At 36.7% G+C, this 25,658-nt stretch overlaps 1 protein-coding gene across 5 annotated transcripts in view; it reads right to left on the reverse strand.

Annotated features, from left to right (window-relative positions):
- The window catches only part of LOC105224785 (lachesin), a 212,562-nt gene that overhangs the window by 26,618 nt on the left and 160,286 nt on the right, over nucleotides 1–25,658 (reverse strand). For all 5 annotated transcript variants that reach the window (XR_007421412.1, XR_007421414.1, XR_007421408.1 and 2 more), the window contains 2 exons: nucleotides 7,827–7,946; nucleotides 7,376–7,549 (listed from right to left, as the gene is read on the reverse strand). Coding sequence is in view for 1 of the 5 variants with exons in the window: in XM_049446851.1 (XP_049302808.1) it covers nucleotides 7,376–7,549; nucleotides 7,827–7,946 (294 nt within the window). In the remaining 4 variants the exon portion in view is untranslated. The remainder of the gene's footprint in view (nucleotides 1–7,375; nucleotides 7,550–7,826; nucleotides 7,947–25,658) is intronic.

A 25,658-nucleotide genomic window follows, 5' to 3' on the forward strand; every position in this document is an offset into this window, starting at 1 on the left:
ACCATTAGATAAGTTCGGTGAAAAATTCACCATAAAAGAGACTTGTGAAGATCGACTGCCCCAGGTTTTGTCCAATGAGGACGAGAACTTCTTCGGATATGTATTTTGATTCTATGGTACTTTCAACAATTTATCGTAGAAAAAGGTCCTTCGGATACTTCTAACTTTTTTTAGTAGACCTTATATTTAAAAAAAATGTCTCTGTACTCTAGTACCTTCACTTTAGCTCTTCTCAATTTATAAGAAGGTTGAGTTTCCTTGGTTTAATCCTTTCGTTTGTCATGAGTTTAACAGAGCAGTATAGCGGAAGTTCTGAAAGGTCGGTTATCCCCCTTTATTTTATAATGGCACAATTCTATTCAATTCTTAAGAAGTGATCGTTTAAAAGTTTAGAATATGTTTGGACTAATAGTGAGAGCACAATTCAAGCGATGGGCCCATTTACACCGAATATTTTAAGATATCGCCCGATCCCTTTGTCTTTGAAAGGAAACAGTGCAGCTTGGGAGTTTAGTGATAGCTTTAATATATTTAAGGAACTTTTAAATTCCTCTACAAGTCCGACTGTGATGTACCTGTAGTAAATTGAGACCTGAATCTTTCGTGTAATACTCTAGAAATTTTTTTAGAGCTAAAAAGTTGAAGCCACCTTGTTATCATTACTTACCTAACTTAATTTTAATAAACTACCGCAGTTGCAAAAGTTTTATGTGCGAAACGCGTTTACACTCATTTTCTGTGGACAAAATCGCGGACTACATTTACTGTTACTTTTAATAGGCATCTTCTTGAACTTTTGTCTTACAAGCGCTGGTTGAATGTGATGGTTCAGAAAAGTGAAAACGAAATGCACACATTATAAAGTATCTAAATCTTCGCTGACCACTAGAAGCTCTCCATATTTTTTTTTGTTATTGAGAAAATAGTTGAGCTGCTTAGTCGAAGAGACCGAAGCCATGTCGTCGTCTTCCTCGGCCTCCGACTCCTTATTTTTGGCTGCCATGTTTTTCTTCGCACCTTTATTGTTACCTGCCTATCATCAGTAAATAACTTGTGTGAGACAAAAAAACTTTAAAAAAATGTTTTTTTTCCTATGAAGCTCTTCCCTCGTCCCCTAACATTTTGCCATAGCTCATAAATTTTTTGAGATAATTTAGAAAATAGTGGTTGGGTTCAATGAAACTATCAAGGCTAAAATTTATAATCTTCTATGTATTACATATGTACATATGCAGTACCAAAAGCAATCCAAGAGGTTAATTGAATATTGATTTGATGGGAAAATCGTCAACCAGAGAATTATACGAGTATTAGGGACATCAGGTTTAGATCAATAGTTAAACCTACTCCCAACATATTTAGTTTTAAACCACATAACTTTAATGAAAACTTGTTCACTTAATTTCTTTAAAAAAATAACACATTTTGACCAATATAAAACGTTCAAAGTAAACTGGAAAGTCTGATAATATTATACAGGGTATATTGGGGGCAGCGAAAGGTCTGGTTTTGTTACATTAACCTTTGACATTTTTATAAATAAATAACTCACACGTTAGCCAACATATTCGGCATAAGCTTGGTTAGAATAATGAAAGACTTTATGTTGGAATTGGAGTTTCGTTAGGTATATGAGAGCTAAAATATATATTTACCCGATTTAACACATTTATGATAAATAGACATCATGGATTATCATGGATTATCATGGAAGGATTATCTCTATTTTAATTATATATTTCACACATTGTCCATTATATTCGGAAAAATGGCGGTAATAGCCACTGGGGTCCATATCTTCTGTATGTCTGTCTGCATTAATATTTTTTTGGTCTAATTTTGACAAATTTTAATTACCGCTAGACTTGTACTACTATGAGTAAAATATGGTAAGACTTTGTTAATAATTTTAAATGCTTAATTTTTTCTTCAAAATATATGTCGTTTCCCTTAGTCCCAAAATAAACCGACTGATCGATTGTTGCCGAGTTGTAAGCATAAATCCAACACTCTTCGATAGTTTCAAAGCAGAAGCTGTTTTTCGAAAAAGTTTAGTGATTTTAGAATCAATCGTGCTTTCACTTTTCTGATATTTCCGATATTCTAACGATGCCAGTAAGTCAGAGAACTTTTAATCGTCGATTCTCAAGCATCAATACCTTTATTTTATTGATGTGGTGACCATAAGTTGATGTTCGCCATACTGGTTCTAGACCCTCTTTGAATGATTTGTACCAATCGAAAAGATTTGCTCGTGACAAACAATTATCACCGAGGCCTTTTCAAACATTATAAAGGTTTCTGTGCCAAAAATTTGATTCCGTACACAAAATTTAATAAACTTATTTCTTGAATAATTTGACTCATCGTAAAAATCGACGAATGCACTTTATCTACTTTTAAAAGAGAAGCGCAGACTAAACACTAATGATTATTTGGTTTGACATTTGACAAAGATTTCACTAACAGTCATACCATCCTAAAACAAATTAGAAATTAAAAATTACAATATATAAAGTTTGGTTGGAATGAGTCGGAGTGTGCCATGCTTCTCTTACAGTTTTGAACATGGCTTTTATAGAGCCCTCTCATTTCGAGTGTAACGTTTAAAGTCTACTAATAACAACAGTCGTCACACTTGCGACTAGGCACTAACGTCACTGTTGACAGTCATAACTTGGAAGTTGTAGATAATTTCGTCTATCTCGGAACCAAGCGAATATCGCTTTCGATGGAACGATGAGCTGTGTGAGATATACGACGGGGAAGGAAGAGGAAGACCTCCACTCTGTTGGAAGGACCAAGTGGAGAAGAACCTGGCTTCTCTTGGAATCTGAAATTAACGCCACTTTGCGAAAAGAATAAACGACTACGAATAAGCGGACTCCACGCCATTAAAGAAGAAGAAATTATGGGTTTTCGATTATCAGTTCTTATGTACGAGGCCAAGGAACACGCGTAAAAAAATTTAATTAAAATATCTTAATTTTTACTCAAGTTACAGCCGGCATGGTCGAACGGACGGACAAGCCGTCACTCAGACTTCAACTCGCCTTGTCATCCGAATCCTTTATTTATGTTCATATAACTCTTTGTCTGTTTCGATTAGTTTAAAATGTTACAAACGACCGCTAGGTGAACAAAATTATTCACTCTGTAGCAACATGTTGCAAGAGTAAAAAATGGAAGGTCTTGTCGATTATGATTAATATCGTGACTTGATATCTATTCAGAGAAATGGTTTCGCCTTAGCCAGCATAGACAATATTACACGCTCACTTAGTGTCTGAAAACTGGATTCTGAATCCATCGAAGTAAAAAAGGTGTCGGAATCCGATGTTCAATATTTTGTGCAGTTGTCGATTTAGGTATTTTCGGAATCTGACGGCTTGAATGAAATTACTCATGAGCTAGAGCAATTTAAATCGGACTTTTAACTTCAATTCCTGTGGTTTAAGGGGCACATCTAGTGTGACAGCGTAAAAAAAGGCATTTTTTGTGATCAAAAAAAAAAAAGAAAACTAGTCAATCAATCGTTTTAAAATCTTGAGGGTATATTTATACATGTTTTAAGAGTACACAAAAAAAATTTGAAAGAAAATATTAAATAGTTTTGAAATGAAAAGCGATCTCCGGCGGCGCCAAAAAAGGTCCTCTACTGCTGCCATGATTGCAGCCTTCTCTGTTGATGAAACCTAAAAAAAAAATCTCTTGAAACTAAAACATATTGTCAAAAATTGACAATATGGCGGCGTTTTAAAAAAAATAGTCGAATTTTTCCCAAAATTTTGGTCGCTTTTGGCCTGCCAAAATTCGATTTTTTGACTAGATCAAAAATCGCTAGGTCATTGTACGGAGAACAAGTAAAAAAAATTCGATAGTGATCGGATCATTTGTTTTTGACTAATCACTGCAGCAAATTCGAAAAATTCTGTTTCGAGAAAAAGGCGTTTAAAGTTCCAATGCAACTATCTAACTGCCGAGCAGCTACTCTTTTAAATGGCTGTAACTCATAAACTGTTTCAGATATCGATTTGAAATTTTAGTATGTTATTTTTGAAGGTATAACCTATCGAAATATGAAAAAAATAGATTTTTTGAAAATTTCACACTAGGTGGGTCTGCCAATGTTAACTAAGTACAAGTTTAGAGTTTCCTCTGAAAATGAAATATTAAGTTCAAAAAATTATTGTAATATTATTATAAAATTATATTTAGGAAGGATACGGCACAGTTGTAAACATCTTGGCCAAAACTTGAACTGTAAAACAACGAACAGACGAAATGGGATAACTACTATCTCAAGTAGGCGATAACTACTATCTGGAGATTATTTCTTGCTGCTACCTGTTATGCCATAAGTTGCCATTTGGCCTCCGTCCATAAATTGATCAACTATTTGAACAACGATGAAATGAAATAACTCTACCATTTGCTACTTTATACTTGCTGAGATTAGTTTTCAGAAGTTCGAAAAATAATTTTAAAGTTCTTTCGTGAAAACTAAAAGATCTGCCGCAGAAAACTTGCTTTTTAAAGTTCGCCAAAATTTACTTTTTCTCTGCACATTTTGTACGCAATTTCAAATTACTACATTAAATGCATATCCTTGAGCTAAGCTAGCAACTATTTAATGTACCGTTTGACATTGAGAACATCCGCTGCTAGAGAGCGGAGCAAATGCTGCACGAAATGGCGCATTTTGTCTGTCATAATGCAATAAATTCACGAATTGCAGTCAAAAGCTTTTATAATACTAACAATTCCACATTGCATTACCCACTTAAATCGTGGTGGTGAGAAAATAATTTTTCTTCAGAACACACGCACACACATATACGTCTACCTATAAAAATGCAAGCGCTGAGCTGCGCTTAGAAGCCAGAACAATGCCAACAGTCCATGTTGGCCAAAGAGTAAAAGGCAAAGGAGCGTGGACACACACACAAACACGTAGTAGCTTTGAATTCAATTTACAGTTCTGTCACCCGCATGGCGCATAGTGAATGGAGAGAAATGGCAATAAAATCGAATCGACGCACATTCATCCGTTTAAATGAAATTTTATTACAGCTAAAGAGACAACGGCGCTGTCGGTAAAACCGATTTTCGGTTGAAGAAGTCTTTTAAACCACTATTTGGACGTGTTTGTGTGTGTGTGTGTGAGTACATATGTTGGCTGGTTTGCCGCTGTGTCGGTCCATTGCAGGGGTGCCCAACTTGCATATGTGTGCAATTGGCTTTGTGATTTTGTTTGTTTTTGTTTGGCGTGGTTTATACGTTGTTGTTTTTGTTTTCTATTTGCTGGCAATCGACAATCGACGAGTGAAATGAAAATCCCTAGGGCATTAGACACATTAAACTAATATACTATTTGAATATACATACATATTGGCATGTGTGTGCATCGATTTCCATTGTTTTATAGCGGAAGATGAGGCTGAAGCTGAGGCTATACCAGCTGCCGGCTGGCAGCGGATATGGCTGTAGATCTATTGTCGAACGGCTGTCGAAGAAGAAACTTTTCACCAAATTGTGCCATACTTCATTGTGGATGTATTACATCCGTGCGACACACACATACACACACGTACACTTTATCTATCTATTTCGAGCGATAGGTGTATCTCGATCCGATGTTGATGCTGCTTGGAACAAAGGCCGCAGCGTTGAATGGATTGGACCGCTGAGCTGCATGGCTTACAGCCACACATAGCTGTCGCTCTGAGTGGTTTATCTATGAGTTGTAGTGAGAGCAGAGACAACACAATGACACAAACTCATTGGCTGGCTGCCGGTTCGTTTGATAGATATTGTTTCACCTCACCCCACACTCATCTTACATACATACATATATACACTTAGCACCGCATCACTGTTCACCATTCACTAAAATCCCCATTGATTTATCGCGCTCATATAATGGCAAAAGAAAGCATAAAAGATAGTAGGAGCACTCTTGGTTTGTTGTAGTTGGTCGGTTGGGGCTCATATGATACCCTTCATTATGGTGCCGCATACACGTTTGCATATAAATGAATATACATCGCATGGACACATATGCATTTGGGTATATTGGTAAAAAAAAGTGCCGGCAAAGCAATTGCAATGTATAACGATCCAATCCATCCATCTAAGCTCTCAAACTCACAACTTCCCACCTATGCGCGGAGCAGATGCTCGTGCGTAGGATACCCGCAGGAAAAGAGATGCGCTAGGCATATGCCTTTCTCGTACAAATGCGTTCAACTTACACCCGTGGTGAGCTAGTTTGTGGTAGCTTAAGAGGAAGCCGTGCAACCTGTGAACGGTGCAACATTCCACATATTCTTAGTGGAGTTTAGAAAATGTCAATTAATTTTATGAAATCTTATTAATATGGGAGCTCTTAAATAGGTTGTATAACTAGGTCTGTCGCAGAAAGACAGCGTAGCATGTGGGTACTTGTGCTGGCTAGGGACGTTAGATCATTCCCGTAAAGATTTTAATTAACAACCTGGAATCGGCCGTATTGCAGCTGAGAAAATTTGGCAGATATGATGCTTAGGAGGGGTGTATTCCATTCCACAGGCTCTTGTGGATGAGTTCGTTGAACTGCGCAGAGCTGTAAGATCCGTCAAATGGCTCACAAGCCATCAAAGCCAGTATTTATTGGTGCTTCTAGCATTTTAAATCCTAGAAGTAGCTCTTTAGGTTTCGAGAATGAGGTTTCTCATATTTAGACAGAATTTTGGTAATTAGATATTTTACATCTAGTCTGCTAGTCAGACAATTTTTGACTCGATATTCAGTTCGACACATAGTTCTCTGATAATGAACATAATGATTTATATAATAATGACGAATTATAAATAAGACTTTCGCTTTGGAGATGTCGGGTGAACGTAATCTGTCTCTCATCGACCCTTTCAATGTCGAAGATAGAGTGTCAGATGCTTTCTAGCTTATAAGATTGACAGCTATAGATCTGTCAATCAAAAGCAGTTTAATATACCAAAGTCTCCTCATACAAGTTCAACTCACAAAAACACTTAGTGTAGGGGTCGTCATAGTAAGAAATATCAGTTGAATCGCGACTTCACTTCGCATAAGAACAGAATAACTGAAAGTGGTATTGTTTTATAAAAATCTGATGACGGAATTTTATGAAAATAGGAAGGGTGTACAGAGAAAAGCAAATAGTAAGTTCTCTAAAAGAGAAACAATCAATTTCAAAATTGTTCCACTAAAAATAGAGAATTGACCTGGCTTAGCTTCTAAATTAAATAAAATACAACTAGAAAGATACTTCTTTGTTTTCCCTGCTGGGATAGATGACTTGATTCAAACACTGCTTTAAATCTTACCACATATATGGTACAACACTTATACATACCTTGCAGCCGTATCCGCGCTTCGCTTTTGCCCAACGCATTGACGCTGGAACAAGTGTAGGCGCCAAAGTCAGCCTTTGTCAGATGACGTATTGTCAGGTTGAGATGCCACGTGTACAAGTTAATCATGGCCTCCGATATGTTATACTTGTTGCTACTATGCAGTTTTAAGTTACCTATCCGAATGGTAGCATCATCATCAACATTGATAGCCGCGGCGAAAAGATAAAACGATAAAACGAAGAAAAAATGGGGGAGAGAAAATAGAAGAAGAACAAGACATTGAGTTGCATGAGAAATGACAGGCAATTACATCAATTACATTGACTTTACTACACTACTACAAGTTGCTACGTTTTTATTGCAGCGAAGTCAGAACGCCATGAGCGTCGGACGAGCCGAGGCGAGACGTCACTGCCACAGTGCATTCAGTTTAAGTGCAATATACATTACCTTCGTTGCGATACCAGCCATTGAGCGGTTTCGGATACACTTCTACAATGCATTCAAGTGTGACTTCACGTTCAACGGGGGCGCCCAACAGCTGATTGACAGCCTTAATTGACGGTGGAACTGTGAAGAGTTAAAGGTTAGTTGATACAGTTAGTAAGAGTTATATAATATGTTGAAATATAATATGGTATTTGCTGTGGTATTTATTGTGTACAATGAATGAATGGAACTTATTGCTTATTTGTAACTCTATATTGCTGTAGTTGTCGAAACAATTTATTGTACTTGAATTAAGTGTCTTTAGGTTAGAGATAACACTCGACGCACTAACAAAGAACATTAATTTCGGTTGCGTCGATGCTATAATATCTTTTACAAATAACAAAAAAAATCCATACAAGAACTTGATTTTGATCGTTCAGTTTCAATGGCTGCTACCATATATGCTCTAATCGTCTAACGTCAGTGACTCTGACAAATAAGCAGTTTTTTGGAAGAAAAGGATGTATGCAAAATTCTAGATCGATATCTCAAAACCTTAGGGACTAGTTTGCGTATAGATAAATTGACAGATGGATACGGCTAAATCGAACTTAAAGTTGAAAACTGTAAGCTTGTTGATGAATCTAGGAAGTCTACTTTGTTTAAACCATGGCTGGAAAGTCACGTGAAAGCTCAACATTTGATTGAATTTATGATTTCGTTACTACTTTGGAACCAGTGAACTCATTTTAATTAGATGGACTATTCGTTGAATATCTCCATAACCCTAATCTTCCCCTACAACCCTTTAATCGTTCGAATACGGTTAAATATTTGTGAACTACTACTGTGCCCAAAAAATAAGGTGACATTGTATTTATTTTGAAAATTCTTTATTTATTCTTCCAAATCAATTTCATCCCCTTCAAAGTAATCTCCTCCCGATGCAATGCATTTATGCCAACGGATTTTCCAATCTTCGAAACACTGGTTGTAATAATTTTTGTGATGACCTTCAGTTCCTTCTTCGCTGCGGCTTGAATCGTATAACAACGGTGTCCCCGGAGCGGTCTTTTGAGCTTGGTGAACAGCCAGAAGTCGCACGAGTCGATAATCGAAGAAAACAGTCAACATGACCTTAATTTTTGAGCGATTTTGGCGCGATTTTTTTGGTCTCGGCTCTCTTTTGGCACGATATTCGCTCGATTGATCGGTTGTTTCGGGGTCGTAAGCATAGATCCAAGTCTCATCGCCAGTTATACTGCTTTCATGATACCCAAACACTTCAACGCGACGCCTTTTTTCCAAAAAGTTCAATGTTTTCGGTACCAGTCGAGATTTGACGCGCTTGAGGCCCAAAACATCCTTCAAAATGCCTGAGCCTTTCGATATGCCAACTTCATCAGCAAGGTCTCTAATTGTTAATCGACGGTTTTTCAACACCAAATCCTTGATTTGTTGAACGTGAGCTTTGTCGGTTGAGGTTGATGGTCGCCCTGGACGCTCTTCGTCTTCGACACGTTCACGGTCGGCTTGGAAGTCACTATACCACTTGTAAACATTTCTTTTAGACATAGTCTCATCACCAAAGGCTTTCTGCACCATCCTCAACGTATCCGCAGCAGAAAATTGATTCCGTAAACAAAATTTAATGCAAATTCTTTGCTCAACAAATTTCGACATCGCAAAAAACGAAAAACTCACTTTTAGCAGCTCACAAAACGACACGTATCTCAAACACTAATGAATATTTTGACATGAAATTTGACATAAATGACAATACTACCAATCTAAAAAAAAATAATTCTCTAAATCCTTCGACGCGCGCAGTTTAAATTCAAATGTCACCTTATTTTTTGGGTCATTACGACCACAAGGAGAATATCTAGCAAAGGTTCTTTAGGGTAGATAACTCAGAAATTCTTAAATTATTCTATTCATTACTGGCGATCTCGATGTCATAGTAGAAAAGATTTCATGCATCTATTGACGTTGTTTTACACTTGTATCTAGGTCTGAGTTAAAATGCAATTTCAGTGAGCTAAATTGTCATTTCAAATTCCCCCGGATAAGCATACTAGACGGTCTCATGAAAAGTCAACCAATTTTCTCTGAAATATGAAATGTACTCGAAGTTAAAAACTTATACTCATACGGTTATTTGAAATATCGAACTTTTAAAATTTTAGAATCGCTATTGAAGCTTGACAGACCAGGGTGCATACTAATTAACTGAAAAATGTACGGGTCGGCCCTTCATAAGTTTTCCAAAAAGTGCATTTTTACATTTAATAATGTAAATAAAGTAAAGTAAATGAAATGTATCCAAAATGCCAACGATCCGATCAAATATATAAGCCTTTTATAATGAGACACTCAATAAATATGCTAAAATATTGACACTTTTATAACTTGTACGTGACCTTAATTTAGGCATGCCTAACCTAAGAGCATGTTTTTTATCACCATCACTCTTGAAGTCAGCCATTTTGTTACCTCATTCGTCAATCGATTATCGTAGGGCAAACAGGCGACATAAACATACTTCAGAGGGCACAATGATTAAATGTCGCTTGTCGTATTGTCAATACGGTCGCTTTAGCATACCGTTACAAATGGTATACCAGTGACCGCAGGGATGATTTTTACTCGCTAAACGAATATGTCATGACTTTAACACCAGTTCAGCTGACGCTGAATACATTTATCGATACAAATACACTCGCTTATTGGTATATATTTAGATACTTTTCTATTTTTATCTACTCGGTACGAATAAATGGTGTTTTGTTATTATTTGGAATCTAAATAGCTTTCCATTTCCTCCCATCAGCTAAGTGTGTCTAACAATTTTACTGAAAAGAGTATTTGCCCTTTTTTGTTGTTGTTTACCCATTTTTATTGAGTATTTGCTATTTTAACATCTGTCTCTGGCAAGGACACGTCTGACTTAACCTATCTGTCCCTGCAGCTGCTCTTTAGCCAGTTTACGGCTGCTTGCTTCCCTTCACTCGTATAGGATAATTCTATGCTATAAATAAGGCGGATTAAAGCGCTTAGCCTCGCTGCCAGTCTTTTACAGAATCAACTTCAGGGATATATGTAAGTATGTTGGATATATATGTATGTTTGTATATTTTGTTTCCAGTATACTTGAGTGCAACGTTCGGTATTCGTTACAGTTTCACTTTTACTCTGCCAACTTTGTTGTATATTTTTAATGTATCCCGATTAATTTGGTCGGCATAAACGGGTTGGCCGTACGAATTGTCTGTATTATGTTTACATCTTGCTTGGATTTTGTTCATTTAAGAGTTGACATGTGTGGGATGTTTATATACATATGTACTTTTTAATACATGTAGATGGATCCAGAAACTGCAGACATTGACTTCAAAAGTGAAACCGTAAATAATGATTTGGATGAATGGGATATAAATATATAAAGGGTGATTTTTTAAGAGCTTGATAACTTTTTAAAAAAAAAAAACGCATAAAATTTGCAAAATCTCATCGGTTCTTTATTTGAAACGTTCGATTGGTTCATGACATTTACTTTTTGAAGATAATTTCATTTAAATGTTGACCGCGGCTGCGTCTTAGGTGGTCCATTCGGAAAGTCCAATTTTGGGCAACTTTTTCGAGCATTTCGGCCGGAATAGCCCGAATTTCTTCGGAAATGTTGTCTTCCAAAGCTGGAATAGTTGCTGGCTTATTTCTGTAGACTTTAGACTTGACGTAGCCCCACAAAAAATAGTCTAAAGGCGTTGAATCGCATGATCTTGGTGGCCAACTTACGGGTCCATTTCTTGAGATAAATTGTTGTCCGAAGTTTTCCCTCAAAATGGCCATAGAATCGCGAGCTGTGTGGCATGTAGCGCCATCTTGTTGAAACCACATGTCAACCAAGTTCAGTTCTTCCATTTTTGGCAACAAAAAGTTTGTTAGCATCGAACGATAGCGATCGCCATTCACCGTAACGTTGCGTCCAACAGCATCTTTGAAAAAATACGGTCCAATGATTCCACCAGCGTACAAACCACACCAAACAGTGCATTTTTCGGGATGCATGGGCAGTTCTTGAACGGCTTCTGGTTGCTCTTCACCCCAAATGCGGCAATTTTGCTTATTTACGTAGCCATTCAACCAGAAATGAGCCTCATCGCTGAACAAAACACGCGCGCGAAACACATTTCGAACCGAACACTGATTTTGGTAATAAAATTCAATGATTTGCAAGCGTTGCTCGTTAGTAAGTCTATTCATGATGAAATGTCAAAGCATACTGAGCATCTTTCTCTTTGACACCATGTCTGAAATCCCACGTGATCTGTCAAATACTAATGCATGAAAATCCTAACCTCAAAAAAATCACCCGTTACAAACACATACTCTTAATAGTAAACATCAATTCTTTATTCAGTTACAGTAACTTTCAAGTTTACAAGTATATTGAAATTTAAGAATAGAAAATGTATAATACCATCTGATGAAGTTTGACATGGACTGACAAATTAAAACAAAAATTTATTATAGCCTTCAAAATAGGCTTCTGAATATTACAAACATACCAACGCATAGTTAAATTTTCCATACATTTCTTTATAAGTCTCGGGTGGAATGACCTCAGTGCCTTAAGCGAATTTTTGTTTTTAAGATTTCGGTTTATTTTTGAAGTGTAATTCGCTGAAATTTTGGGCAGTTTTGACACCATATTCATAAATCCACGTCCATTCACCAAGATGTGTTTAATGAATGTAGGGTAGTGTTGCCACTTGAGAAAATATTTGGGTACAAATTTGCCTACTAAATCTGATTCAAACTCACATATTTTCTTATCATTAAAGCATTGGGTTTTATTTCACTTCACATTTAGAGAAAAAGGTTTGTCCCCTCTCGACGAACAAAGACCAAACTACAAGCCACTCATCATCCCCGTCCTGCTATGTGGTGCAGAGACATGGACGATGACAAATATAATTTTAAGTCAATTCGTTGTTGAAGTTGTTTTTCCATGGTAAAAATTTGCAGAATTCACGTTGTAAACAAACAGTTACCAAAACATACTGATAGATATAAAACTTCAATGCTTATTTAACAGGGCCCGCAGGATTGGGTTATCTGACGACTGGGCTTTCGATATACAAGTCCGAGATAAGGAAGGCTAAGAGGATCTCGTGGAAGACCTTCTGTGAAAAAGTGGAGGACTGCCACGAGTCCTCTAGATTCAGGCATATTCTCGCTAAAAACCCAGTGCCTCTGGGTTATCTCAAGAATGTAAATGGGAAGTGGGCCCTGAGCAGTGAAGATACACTTCAGATGCTCCAGGCTGTTAAAGTGTCATGCAGCTGGTTGCTACCGATCTTTGCGAACTGCATCAGATTAGGTTTCATCCCGGGGCCTGGAGACGAGTCAAAGTTACGTTCATCCCGAAGGCTGGAAAGGGCTCCCACGTCACGGCCAAGGATTTCAGACCCATCAGCCTCTCCTCTTTTGTGCTTAAAACTTTGGAGAGGCTGATGGACTGGTATTTAAAGAGGCGCATTCCGAGTATCAGGAGCGCAGCATGCGTATCGTAAAGGCAGGTCGGTGGACACTGCCCTGCATTCAATCGTGCCGTGGCAGACGATGTAGCACTTATGGTCAAAGGAAAGTTTCTTAGCACCGTATACAAGCTGACGCAGGGATATATCGGCGTTGTAACAAAATGGGCGGTCGGAAGTGGACTCGCCATCAACCCGAATAAAACGGGCCCAACCATGGCACCTAATGCAATTCTGAACATAACGCCCGTGGACATTGCCGGAAAGTGTGTGGCAGCAAAAGTGGCTATTAGGCTCAGGGAATCTGGGTTCCTAAAGAAGCGTGTTTCTGAACACTCAGATATCCTCACAAGCTTTGACTACGTTCAGGGCTGGTTGAGGAGTGTCTGGCGGCACTATCCCTAGCGACAGTATTTAGTATAAGACTTGTATGGGTGCCGGGCCACAGCGAAATAGCGGGTAACTGAAAAGCTGATGAGCTAGCAAGGATAGGGATGACCACCCTATAGTCACTATCGGTAGAATGGGAACGGGATAGTTGGGGCTCGCGGATTGTTGGTCAACGCTGGGCCAGCATTGGTACTTGCGCGGTCGCAAAAGTATTTTGGCCCAAGATAGATCACAGAAGATCTAACGATCTCTTCACGCTCAGTAAGGCTATTCTCTCTTTAGTAGTGGGGCTCTTGACGGCCCATTGCTCTATTGGCACACATGCTGTAAGACTGGGAATCTTACCGGATGCCGTATGCAGAAGCTGCTTAGAAAAAGATGCGGCAGAAACGAGCCAGCACTTCCTTCTTGACTCTCCCGTATTTGGGAGGTTAAGACTTAGACATTTGGGCAGAAACCTTCAGACATCCTACCGAACTAGTGGCTGTAGATATAAGGCGCCTTTGCATATTTGCATTGGCTACTAAGCGTTTTGCTGATCTGTAAGTCCGAACACGGAAGCTATTTTCTACCACAAAGGACTACGTATAGTCCACGTGCGATCTTTGATCAGCTATCTAACTTAACCTAACCTATCAAACTTCAAACAAAAGTCTTGATTTTTTTCAAACAAACTTCTAAGTTGACTACTGATATGCAATGTAGAAAATTTAAGCAATAAAATCGCACATTGTTTCAATTTATCGTACGATAGAATAATTAGATAACTGCCCAATTAGTGTTTAATGAACCAAACCTGTTCTCAATTTACTTTAAATAGAGTAATTAAGTAATTGCCCTGTTAGCATGTGGGGACACATCTTGCAGCACAGTTTAATATGACAGTATCCTTCGTTTCCTTTTCATACATTCGAGGGTATATCTCAATCGCTACAACTGTTCAAAATTCACAATTATCTCAATCTGGATATTTCTAAGAAATTTTTTAATTTAGAAGGAAATTTTGTAACCAAAGCGATTTATATAAGATACAAGTATGTGGTTACAATTAACTAATTGCTCAATTAATAGTTAATAAAAAATTCTCGTTGATAATAATATAGTTTAGACTAGGTTAAAGACCCAATACCCAATTGCTACATTTAATTTAAAAAATACCAATTATTTTACTGTCTGATTAATTGATTATAAATTGCTATGAAAATCTCATCCATAAAAGAGTATTGTGATCGATGTAATTTAAAAACACTATGTCATTTAGGAAATAAGACAATTTCGTAAAGAAAGTTTAGAGAAACAAAACAGCGTTGATATAAAATGCATTTCTAATTAAAAAACCTTCTAAGAAAACTGGATAACCTTCTCAAAAAAGATAAGCTCTGTGTAAAATGATGTGTGACTGCCTTGGAGAAATTAGATGGCTTTATAATTGTACCTAGGCATAGACTATGCGGTACCAATAAAGCTAGCTAGGACATACCCTACGAATTCCCCAGTATTCGTTTTTGTAGCTATAGCAGCAGAAAATATTTATCAAATAATTTTAATGAATACAGTGAGCAACTGGTCTGATTGAACATTGACATCAGCATCCTTTTGCTGGAAAAAGACCAGCTCTCTTCCAGTATTGGCATTATGTTAACAACAGAGAGGTCTCTCTTGCATTGGAAATGTTAATTTTAAAATTATCCCCTTTTTTTCAAATCGGCTACTCAAGAGTAGAAATTATTTCAGTTACCCTTTGTTTATACCTTTAACTAATTTAACAAATATTTATTACTTTCCTGTCAGCAACAAGACTCTTGCCATATATCATTGTGCATAAAATATTATCCATTCAGCAGATTTATGTTTACTCACAATGTAAATAAGACATACGAGTATTGTGATATCTAGACATATGTATATCTATTTTTCCTTTAACAATACCATCAGAGCATAGTGGACAAATGTAATTTTATGCAGGTAACTTTGGTTATATTTATGAAAGCGAGGGAAATAGTAAAGCGCTCACATTGTACACGTCCATACATATCACTTTAAAAGAGAGACTGCTTCAAACAATTTCCGATTGTCTCGAAAGCCAAACGAGTACGTAAGTGTTGTAAAATCAGCCTCTAAAAAAAACGTTTTCATGGCGGCATGATTTTGAGGATTAAATCATCCCTAATTCTCCTTAATATTCTTGGTTTGAACAATTTCAATCCCTTAAAGTACAGCTAATATTACATCACCTACACATGCTAATATTACCATCGGATCGAATGTTACTAGGGATCGCCCAGACCCTTGAAATTGAAAGAACAGTTGCAATTGGTTTTTTGTTTTTTTGAAATAGGCTTTCTTTATATTTCAACTCAAGTTATTGGCGACTCATAGTGTAGTTTAGCTTTCTGTTGAATACTATCCTTGTATTGATAGCCTTTTATTAGGGTAATAGAGAATAAATTATACAAGTATATAATATGTACTGAAACTTGCAACTTGCAAGCATAAATGACGGAGAAATACCTTCAGGCGTAAATATTAAACAAAAGGTTTTAATTTTTAATCTGAAGTATTTAAACGAAACCAATATGGGATCTGGCGTACGCCGATGATATTGATATCATTGGCCTTAACAACCGCGTCCTTAGTTCTGCTTTTTTCAGAATGGATAGGGAAGCGAAGCAAATGGGTCTGGCAGTGAACGAGGGCAGGACCAAATATCTCCTGTGATCAAACAAACAGTCGTCGCACTCGCGACTTGGCTCTCACGTCACTGTTGTCAGTCGTAACCTTGAAGTTGTAGATAATTTCGTCTATTCAGGAACCAGTATAAATACCACCAACAATGTCAGCCTGCAAATCCAACGCAGAATAACTCTTGCCAACAGGTGCTACTTCGGACTGAGTAGGCAATTGAGAAGTAAAGTCCTCTCTCGACGAACAAAAACCAAACTCTATAAGTCACTTATTATTCCCGTCCTGCTATATGGTGCAGAGGCTTGGACGATGGCAACAACTGATGAGTCGACGTTGCGAGTTTCCGAGAGAAAGGTTCTGCGAAAGATTTATTATGTTGGCTACGGTGAATTTCGTATTCGATGGAAGGATTGTATGAGATATACGATGACATTGACACAGTTCAGCGAATTAAGAGACAGCGGCTACGCTGGCTAGGTCATCTCGTCCGACTGGACGAAAACACTCCAGCTCTGAAAGTATTCGACACAGTACCCGACAGGGGAAGCAGAGAAAGAGGAAGACCTTAACTCCGTTGGAAGGACCTGGCTTCGCTTGGAATATCCAACTGGCAACAAGAAGAAGAAGGGTCTCAAAACCTTATATTTCAAAGTAGCATTGCAGAAATATTTTCTCACAGAGTATTTATTAAAAAAGTCTTCTACTCGAAGTATTACAACACATATATACCCGTAACTACTCTTTGTCAGATATGTGTTTGTGTGTATTTATGCATATTAGTTGAAGGACAATCTGCTTGTTGACGTCCTTTACTGTCTCACTGGACAAGTAGGGACATGCGTGTTTTTTCCATTAAATTGTTGTATGTATTTATATGTGAATATTATATGATTATATAATATAAAACAAACTCTACTTTCATTCTGCATGTTCACCCAACAACTTGGGTTTCAACATTGTCCGCTTAATTTTATTGCTAAAAACTTTTTGATGAGCATTTCGTTTGTTACTTTCTGGTATTTTTCAACGGATCTGCAGCAAGCTAGTAAAAATTTATATTTCAGCTGGAATTTCTGTGACTGTGCAGCAAATGAATTCAGATGAAAATGCTCCTGTTTGCTATGCAAATACTTATGACCGTTTATGCAACTGGGGTGACATGTGCAACATGTGAATGAAATGTGACAATCAATCTTTAAAGAATTCTGCTTTGCGCCGGAGTGAAATACTTTCTACCAAGTGGTTAGACTAATGATAGATCAGATATAGGGGTATTATATAGAAAATATCTTAGCTTATTTTTAGATTAGAAAATTTGAAGGACGTGTGACAGTATATTCTACAAGTTTATACCGATTTTTCTGCTGAAATATCTTTTAAGCGTATTTGTAAGGAAAGACTGGAATTCGCTATTTGTTATAACAACTTGACTTAGAATACTAAATAAGATATGCCTTAAGCTTTAAAATAGTAAAACCTGAGAGAAATGCATAGTAGATTTAAACCCACTTGAAACGAAAGATAAAATATCAATAATTAAATGAAAAATAATGTATTGGCAATCTGAGTTCTGAAAGAGGAAGGGGTATGCCCTTTAATTCTTAAAGGGTAAAAACGGTATAACTGAACTCCGGCAACACTACGAGTCTTACAAGGTATGACAATTAAGTAATGAGACTGATTCCACAAAAACCGTATATTTGAAAATTAATCTACAACTCTGCCATCCCCTTCAAAGTAGTTCCCTTCGGCAGCTTTACAGCGATTCCAGCGCGTTTTTCATGCTTCGTAACATTTCTGGAACGCTTCGACTGGGATGTCTGCGAGTACCTTCGTCACGGCCGCCTGGATGTCCGTAATCGACTCAAAATGGGTTCCTTTGACCACCGATTTTGTTTTAGGAGACAAAAAAAAGTCAAGGTGACATGTCAGGCGAATAAGATGGCCAGTTACGAGCGAGGTCTGGGCGCATTCTGTTGACTCGTTTTCGCAATCTTTCGAGTACTTGGCAATAGTGAAGTGATTTACAGTTTTGCCCGGTGGAACGAATTCTTTGTGGACGATTCGACGGCTTTCATTTCATTTCTCATTACTTAATTGTCAAACCTCGTATATTATATAGTTTTCATTTCAATACATTTTTCACACAACCTCAAAATTTAGGTGAAGAATTCAAATATTAAATTAGTTTTTAACGTACAAAAAAAATTTTTTTTGACGAAGTTTAGAGTAAACGTATCTTCTTATGTCCCAAAGAAACAGTTTTTAAATTTAAAATATTAAGTAGGAAATCTTATGTCGACTTTAAACCGAAGAAAAGCCTTAATTTTTACTCAAAATATGTCATGCTGAAATTTTAGGTTTCTGAAAAAAGTGGGACATTATATTTGTTGAAAATTTTTTCTCTGATGATTCCAAAAATGGACTTAAGACCTTACTAAGTAGCTAAACAACACGATTCGAACTGTTTTTTTTTATTTCGTCAACCTAAGTTACTACTCGTGGCGGTATTTGAGATCCGAAGACGAAGTTAGACTGTAGGGAAAATGGTAAGAATAAAGAGGTTTATTTGTCAATTATTATTTAAATTGCCAGAAGATGATGATTGCAGAAGAGGAACCTCAAACAAACTAGAATTAAATAGGCATATGATATAGAGAGTCTAAATCGACTTTACTGGCGGTGCACATGAAAAGGAACGTCCTTTAGGATTTATTTATTAACTCTTTCAAATGTTGACCTTGGCTACGTCTCAGATGGTCCATCCGTTGATTCCAATTTTCTTAAATACTTTCGAGCATTTCGACTGGTAACTGGCGAAAAACACGCGTGATTTCTCGTTCCAAAGCCCCAATCGAAGCGAGATTGTCTGCGAAATCTTAAACTTTACATATCCTCACAAGAAAAAGTTGAACGATGTGATCGTGTGATATCTTGGTGTCCAATTGACCAAAACGTGAAATTATCTGCTTACTGAGGTATTCTCTCAATAAATCAACGAGCTTTAATTTAAGCCATCAAATTGTCGTTTATCATGGCGCGATAACGGTGGCCATTGCTGGTTACGTTCTCACCGGCATCATTTTTGAAGAAATATGGACCAACGATTTCACCGGTCCAAAAACCACATCAAACCGTTCTTTTTTCTTGATGAAATAACAGATCTTGAATCTCTTCACGTTGCTCTTCGTTCGAAATGCGACAGGTTTGCTTGTTTACATACCCAATGAGCCAGAAATGGGCCTCATCGCTTAAGAAAATTTGGCTCGAAAACGTCGGATCTTCTTGGAACTTTTCAAGAGAGCATTAAGTGACGCGATGCCACTTGGGAAGATTGAGCGGCTTCGGTTCTTGCACAAGATGTATTTTGTACGCTTTCAATTTAAAATCTCGACGTAAAATTTGCTTAGTCGTTTTAATCGAGACTGTATCTACGAAAGTGTTTCTTCTGACCTGGGCTATTTCTTCTGTTAGTTGTCCAATTAGTAAAATGAAATGGTTTATTAACTCCAGTAATCCGAGTTTCTGAATCTTCGAGAAACTTTCTGGCCGTATTGTTATCATTTGTGTTACCCTAACTGACGTTCGGTTTGACTCAGATACCTAGTGTTTGGGAGATTCGGGTGTATGCTGATTGATGTATCAATTAGTTAGGTTCAAGAAAATGATTTAAATCTTTAATTTATTTTAATGAGGAGAAGTGACGTAACATTTGAATGCTAACTCAGACATTTTCACACATATCCTCTTTTCTGTGGTGGTAAATTTTAATTTTTTAAATATTGATAGTATATATTACAGTGCAGTTAATCCGTTTGCAGAGCTTCAAATATTTGCTTCGAATATCTTCAAAGTGTTTTATTAGTTAGCTAAACAAAATAATCCCGGTCGACTACTGCTGTATTACAGTTGGAAACTGTTATAGATAACTGGTCAATCTTTACTTTGGGGTTCTGTGTGCTTGAGGAATTTTGCCTAAAGTTGATCGAGAATAAGAGGGCAACTTTACTAAATTTGTTAATATTTACATATACATATATACGTAAATACACACATTTAATTTAAGTGGATGCATAATGCATAAATACCAAGTGAGTTACGTCCCAGCATTGGACATATGTAAGTCCAAATGCATGTCACAACAGTGGCGAATGCAACTGATGCTTCCGTCTGACAAAAGTGCAAACAACATTGTTAGCCAACAATGTGAAGACAAAGGCAGAGACAACAATATGTAAAATGCACAATGTGTGGCCGGCGTGTTAATTCAGACTTTACATGCAGCCCATACTTTGAGTGTCCCCAGATACATATAGCAGTATATACATACTATATCTATTATGAGCTAAATCTATGTATGTACGTAAAATGTAGGCTCTGCTTTTATTTACTAAGCTGAGCTCAGCACATTAACCCAACAATGTGTCCAGTATGTGTAAATAAGTGGCCGAAAGCGGTATACATTTATATATCTACTTTATTTATTTGCATAACTACACTGGGGTCTAGAAATACATTATTTTTCAGAGTGTTATATTTATTTTTATTCGAATCTTTCTTAGTTATTAATTATTAACACATATAAACTGTTTTAAATCTTTAGACAGGAAGACCATACATTAAGGATATACTCGATGAAATAGTCTCTTTTATGAGATAATTCTTTATTCCAGGCATACTTAACTCGGAACATAATCGAAGTGATCACAGATGAGTATTAGACTAGTGAAGATTGAAAATAAAAATATATTCTGTGGAAAACAATAAAAATCTGCCGAATAGAACAAAGCTGGACAGAACTTGATCTGAGTTATATATTGTATTTTGAGACCTTATTCAGAATAAAAGTGCCATAATTTTACCTCTGAAGTTACATGGTAATATTGCTTCCCGGATAAATAACTTTTAAGGGATGGACGAAGATAGTTTTTATTGCATACCCGGTTAGTATTTGTTAAAATGGGTGAAACAAGTAGAGATATTTTTTCAATAGCCTTTTTTTGACAGACATCTGAACACCGTTTGCAAATCGTTCAACTTTATTACAAAAAATTACGTACTGAAAAGAATGTGTTTTGCGCACTTCGCTCAACTTTTGAGCAACATAATCGATCCACTGAGCATACTATTCACAACACCATCACTCATATTGAGAGTCAGCATTCATTATTGGACAATATTCGACCAAATAGGCCACGTCCCGCAGCAGTGAAGAAAATATAGCAGCCATAGCTGAGAGTGTAGGCGAGGAATATAGAGCGTCAGTTCAGCGCCGTTCGCAACAACACCGACTGACGTATAGAACGGCTTGACGCATTTTACTTCAAGACCTTAAATTCGAAAGCGTACAAAATACAGCTTGTACAAGAACTGAATCTACACGACCTTCTTAAGCGACATAGCTTCGCTTTATGCGCCCTTGAAAAGTTCCAAGAAATCCGATATTTTCGAATCAAATTTTGTTCAGCAATGAGGCCCATTTCTGGCTCAATGGGTATGTAGACAAGCAAATTTGGGACGAAGAGCAACCTGAAGATATTCGAGAGCTTCCATTTCATGTAGGAAAAAACGGTTTGGGTGTTCTGTGTATTGATGGAAGCATCGGTCCATATTTCTTCAAAAATGATTACGAAGAGAACGTAACCGTCAATGGCGACGGTTACTGCGCGTTTTAGGCCGCTCGAGGAACTACCAAGATCGCTTGATATCACACCGTTAGATTTTTACTGTAGGGATATGCAAAATCTGAAGTCTATGCGAACAATCTGGCTTCGATTCAGGCCTTGGAGCCAAACATCTCGCTTGTCATTCGCCAGTTACCATTAAATTTGAAGTTTCTTATTTTTTTCTTTAAAAAAAAAGTAGGAAACCTCGAAATGGACCGCCCTTTATAATTTAGGAAATGCTACTGATACTGTATCAAGACCAGTAAGAAACCACATATCTTTTCTTTGAAAATTCAAGAAATAATTTAATTGAAATATCGTCAGTAAGGATGAGGCAGTAAGTACCCTTGAATTGGTTTCCATTGTCGGATGCAATTTGAACTATCATACTTTTCACTTGGCATCAACATATCAGAGATGAGTTAAAGGCTTGTAAGAAACTTTTCAGATTCATCTTTGGATGTACCCTTACATTGCAGCTTCCTCTTAAGATAACCGTACTTGAAAAGTATTGAGTTAAGTTGAAACGTGAGCTACTAAGATTTCCAAATGTTCATGATGAACATTGAGGGGAGAATGATTCAGAGTGCCAGTTACGAATTTGGAACTCAGTACGGAAATTTCGACAAATCAGTCAGTATTTTAATATTTTGATGAGTTTTATAACAAGACCTCGTAATGTCCACGTAAAAAATCGTCGATATCGGGTCACTAAAGGATACGTTGCAAATTGATAGATCAAAATAAAGTCCTTGTAAGAAAACTTTTTTATTTAACAAGATATCTTCACAAAATTTGACGTATGTTATTATGAAAAACAACGCTATAATCTCTGAATCAATTATTCATATCGGATCACTATAAAATAAATATCTTTTTATATCCTTTTATTTTATATGAAATATGGCTATGAAAATTATTACAGATTCGTTGTAGTTTTAAGTAAGAGGTACTGTATAAAACACCCTGTATATAATTATACCAAAAATGTAGATTTGCTTTTTGCATTAGGAGAGACCTACAGTGAAATGAAAGTACATTTTGGAATAAACTTCATTTTCTACAGAGTCATCGAAGTTTAGAATTCGCACCAAATTGTTAACAGACAGAGTTTCCTCACCCACGCCACATATCCACACAACACAACCACGTTCTTTGGCTTGCCAGAGTATCAAACCAGCTGGACAGCAATCAAATATAAACTTTTGTGAAAGTAAAACGAAAATGTTTAACGAAATTCAGACTAAAACATATGCATGCATATACCGTATATATAAAAGTAAATATATATCTGTGGATGCACGTACACACAAACATAGAAAACCCCTTCGCATTTGCGTACTAAACTATTTTTGAAAACATTTCTAGATTTATTTGTCGGTCGAGGTCATTACCCGTTGGCTGCTGTGCCGAAAAGAATAGCAGAAATGTGCTTTGTCCCAACCGCTTACATCCTGGATACTCGGAGGGAGTGTGTGGGAGGGCATCAAGTAGAAAAAAAACTTTGAGGCCAACATATAAATGGTTGATGTGGTCGGCGTGTGCATTCATACATACCAACGAGTATTTGTGTAGGTATTTGCGGGCTTATGCTAAATATATACATACGCATACATAAAAAAAACTGTAATAAAAACTGTATGCCTGTATGTGGGTGTGCAACCATAGACAAAACCGCAAAGTTGTTTTGTTAATTTTATGAATGCCCGAGTTAAAGCTGACTTTAAGCATCGCAACAATTTCAAACAAATTGTACACTTGTGCTTTGTCGTCAAGTGATTGCTTGACAGGTGGGTGTATGTGTGTGTGTGGCTATGTACAAATAATGTTAAAAGTTGAATTGTGCTAATTGCTATGTACATATTTATTTTAAGGACTACCTTTTGAAGTAACATTTTTATGAAAACGTACTGTAAAAAAATGCATTTAATGTGGGAGAATATCAAGGAAAATATTTTCAACATTTATAAAACCATGCAATTTCAGCTATATCAATTTTTTCTATACCCTTCAGCTATAAACGGACTCAACCTTAAAGTAAATTTCACGCAAATGATAGACAGGGAGAGAGACAACCAGAGTCGAATACTTCATACGCAAAATATTTTACATATTTGTCGAAAATTTTAAATTTTGGGTAAGTCTAAAAGATGAAATTGTTAGCTTGGATATATTTTTATATACATTTACAAATTATTCAATTTTATTATCAAAATAATCGTTTTCAAATTACAAATTTTCATCTCAAACCACAACCTTGAGGTTTTCGAGAAAAGATTTGGGTTTGCATCCGTATAAAATTGTTCTCACTCAAAAACTGTAAATGTCATAAATGTGTCAATTTTCACTTGGAACGATTTGAACACGATAACAATGTTTTTAAGAAAACTTTTTTTCTCGTTAAGGTTCACTTTTATGTGAGTGGTACGGTAAATAAACAAAACTGTCGATTTAGCTACGAAGAAAGTCCTTAAACTATTTATGAATAACCACTACCTTCACCTAAATAGACAGTTTGGTGTGCTTTTGATCAGGTGGAATCATCGGTCCGTACTTATATCAACACTATGAAGCTAGTGACACCGTTACTGCCAAAAGAGTGGTATAAATCGATGACAACCATCTTTTTATTGCCATAATTGAAAAAGTTGATCTTGACAATATTTGGTTCGAACAAAACGTGGCTGGGTTCCACATAGCACGTGCAATAACCGAATTATCGAGAGAGAAGTTTGGAGATTCGATTATTTCAAGAAATTGTGATATTGAATGGCCTCCAAGAATTAGTGATTTAATAGCATTATACTACTTTTTGTGGTGTTATTTGAAATTATTTTCGAAATTAGCCTTTCTTTTCTTGTTTAATGTAAAGTTTGGCCGTACTTGGAGGTATTTCCCCTGTTTCTTAAACAAATTCCCAAAGATTACCTTGTTTTAGGCAATCACACTAGGTGTGTCCCTTAGGGTTTTAAGTCCAAGATAAAAATGTTGCCTACAGTTGAGCGTGCAACTAAATACATAGCAAGAACCAAAATCTTGAATTTATTTCTAAACGACAATTTTCGCTGAACTGCTGTGGCGCTCATACATCAGTAGTTCCGAATGGGTTTTGTGTGCATTGTTTATCTCTTCGGCACTCGAAAGAGTACTTAGTTAACGGTCAGACTCGACAGTTTATAAATTCTATGATTGGCCTTTTAAAGCGTGGTGCATATTTAATTTCAAAAGTACAGGGAGAATCGTCGGAATAAAAATTCTGCGGGGTTGCGTTTTTATATAAATCGGGAAAAATTGTGAAAAATTACGTATTTTCTCTTTGTTGGTGTTTATCTTTGACGTGTGCTCAAACAACACTGAGCCAATCAACTACAAAAATGCCTGCGATGTTGGTTTCTTAGTAAAAACCCCACTCCATCGCCCTTCCACGAAGCGAGATATTGGCTTATAAAGGGTGATTTTTTAAGAGCTTGATAACTTTTTTTAAAAAAAAAACGCATAAAATTTGCAAAATCTCATCGGTTCTTTATTTGAAACGTTAGATTGGTTCATGACATTTACTTTTTGAA

This window comes from Bactrocera dorsalis, chromosome 1 (genome assembly GCF_023373825.1).
Source record: "Bactrocera dorsalis isolate Fly_Bdor chromosome 1, ASM2337382v1, whole genome shotgun sequence".
NCBI classification, from domain to species: Eukaryota; Metazoa; Arthropoda; class Insecta; order Diptera; family Tephritidae; genus Bactrocera; species Bactrocera dorsalis.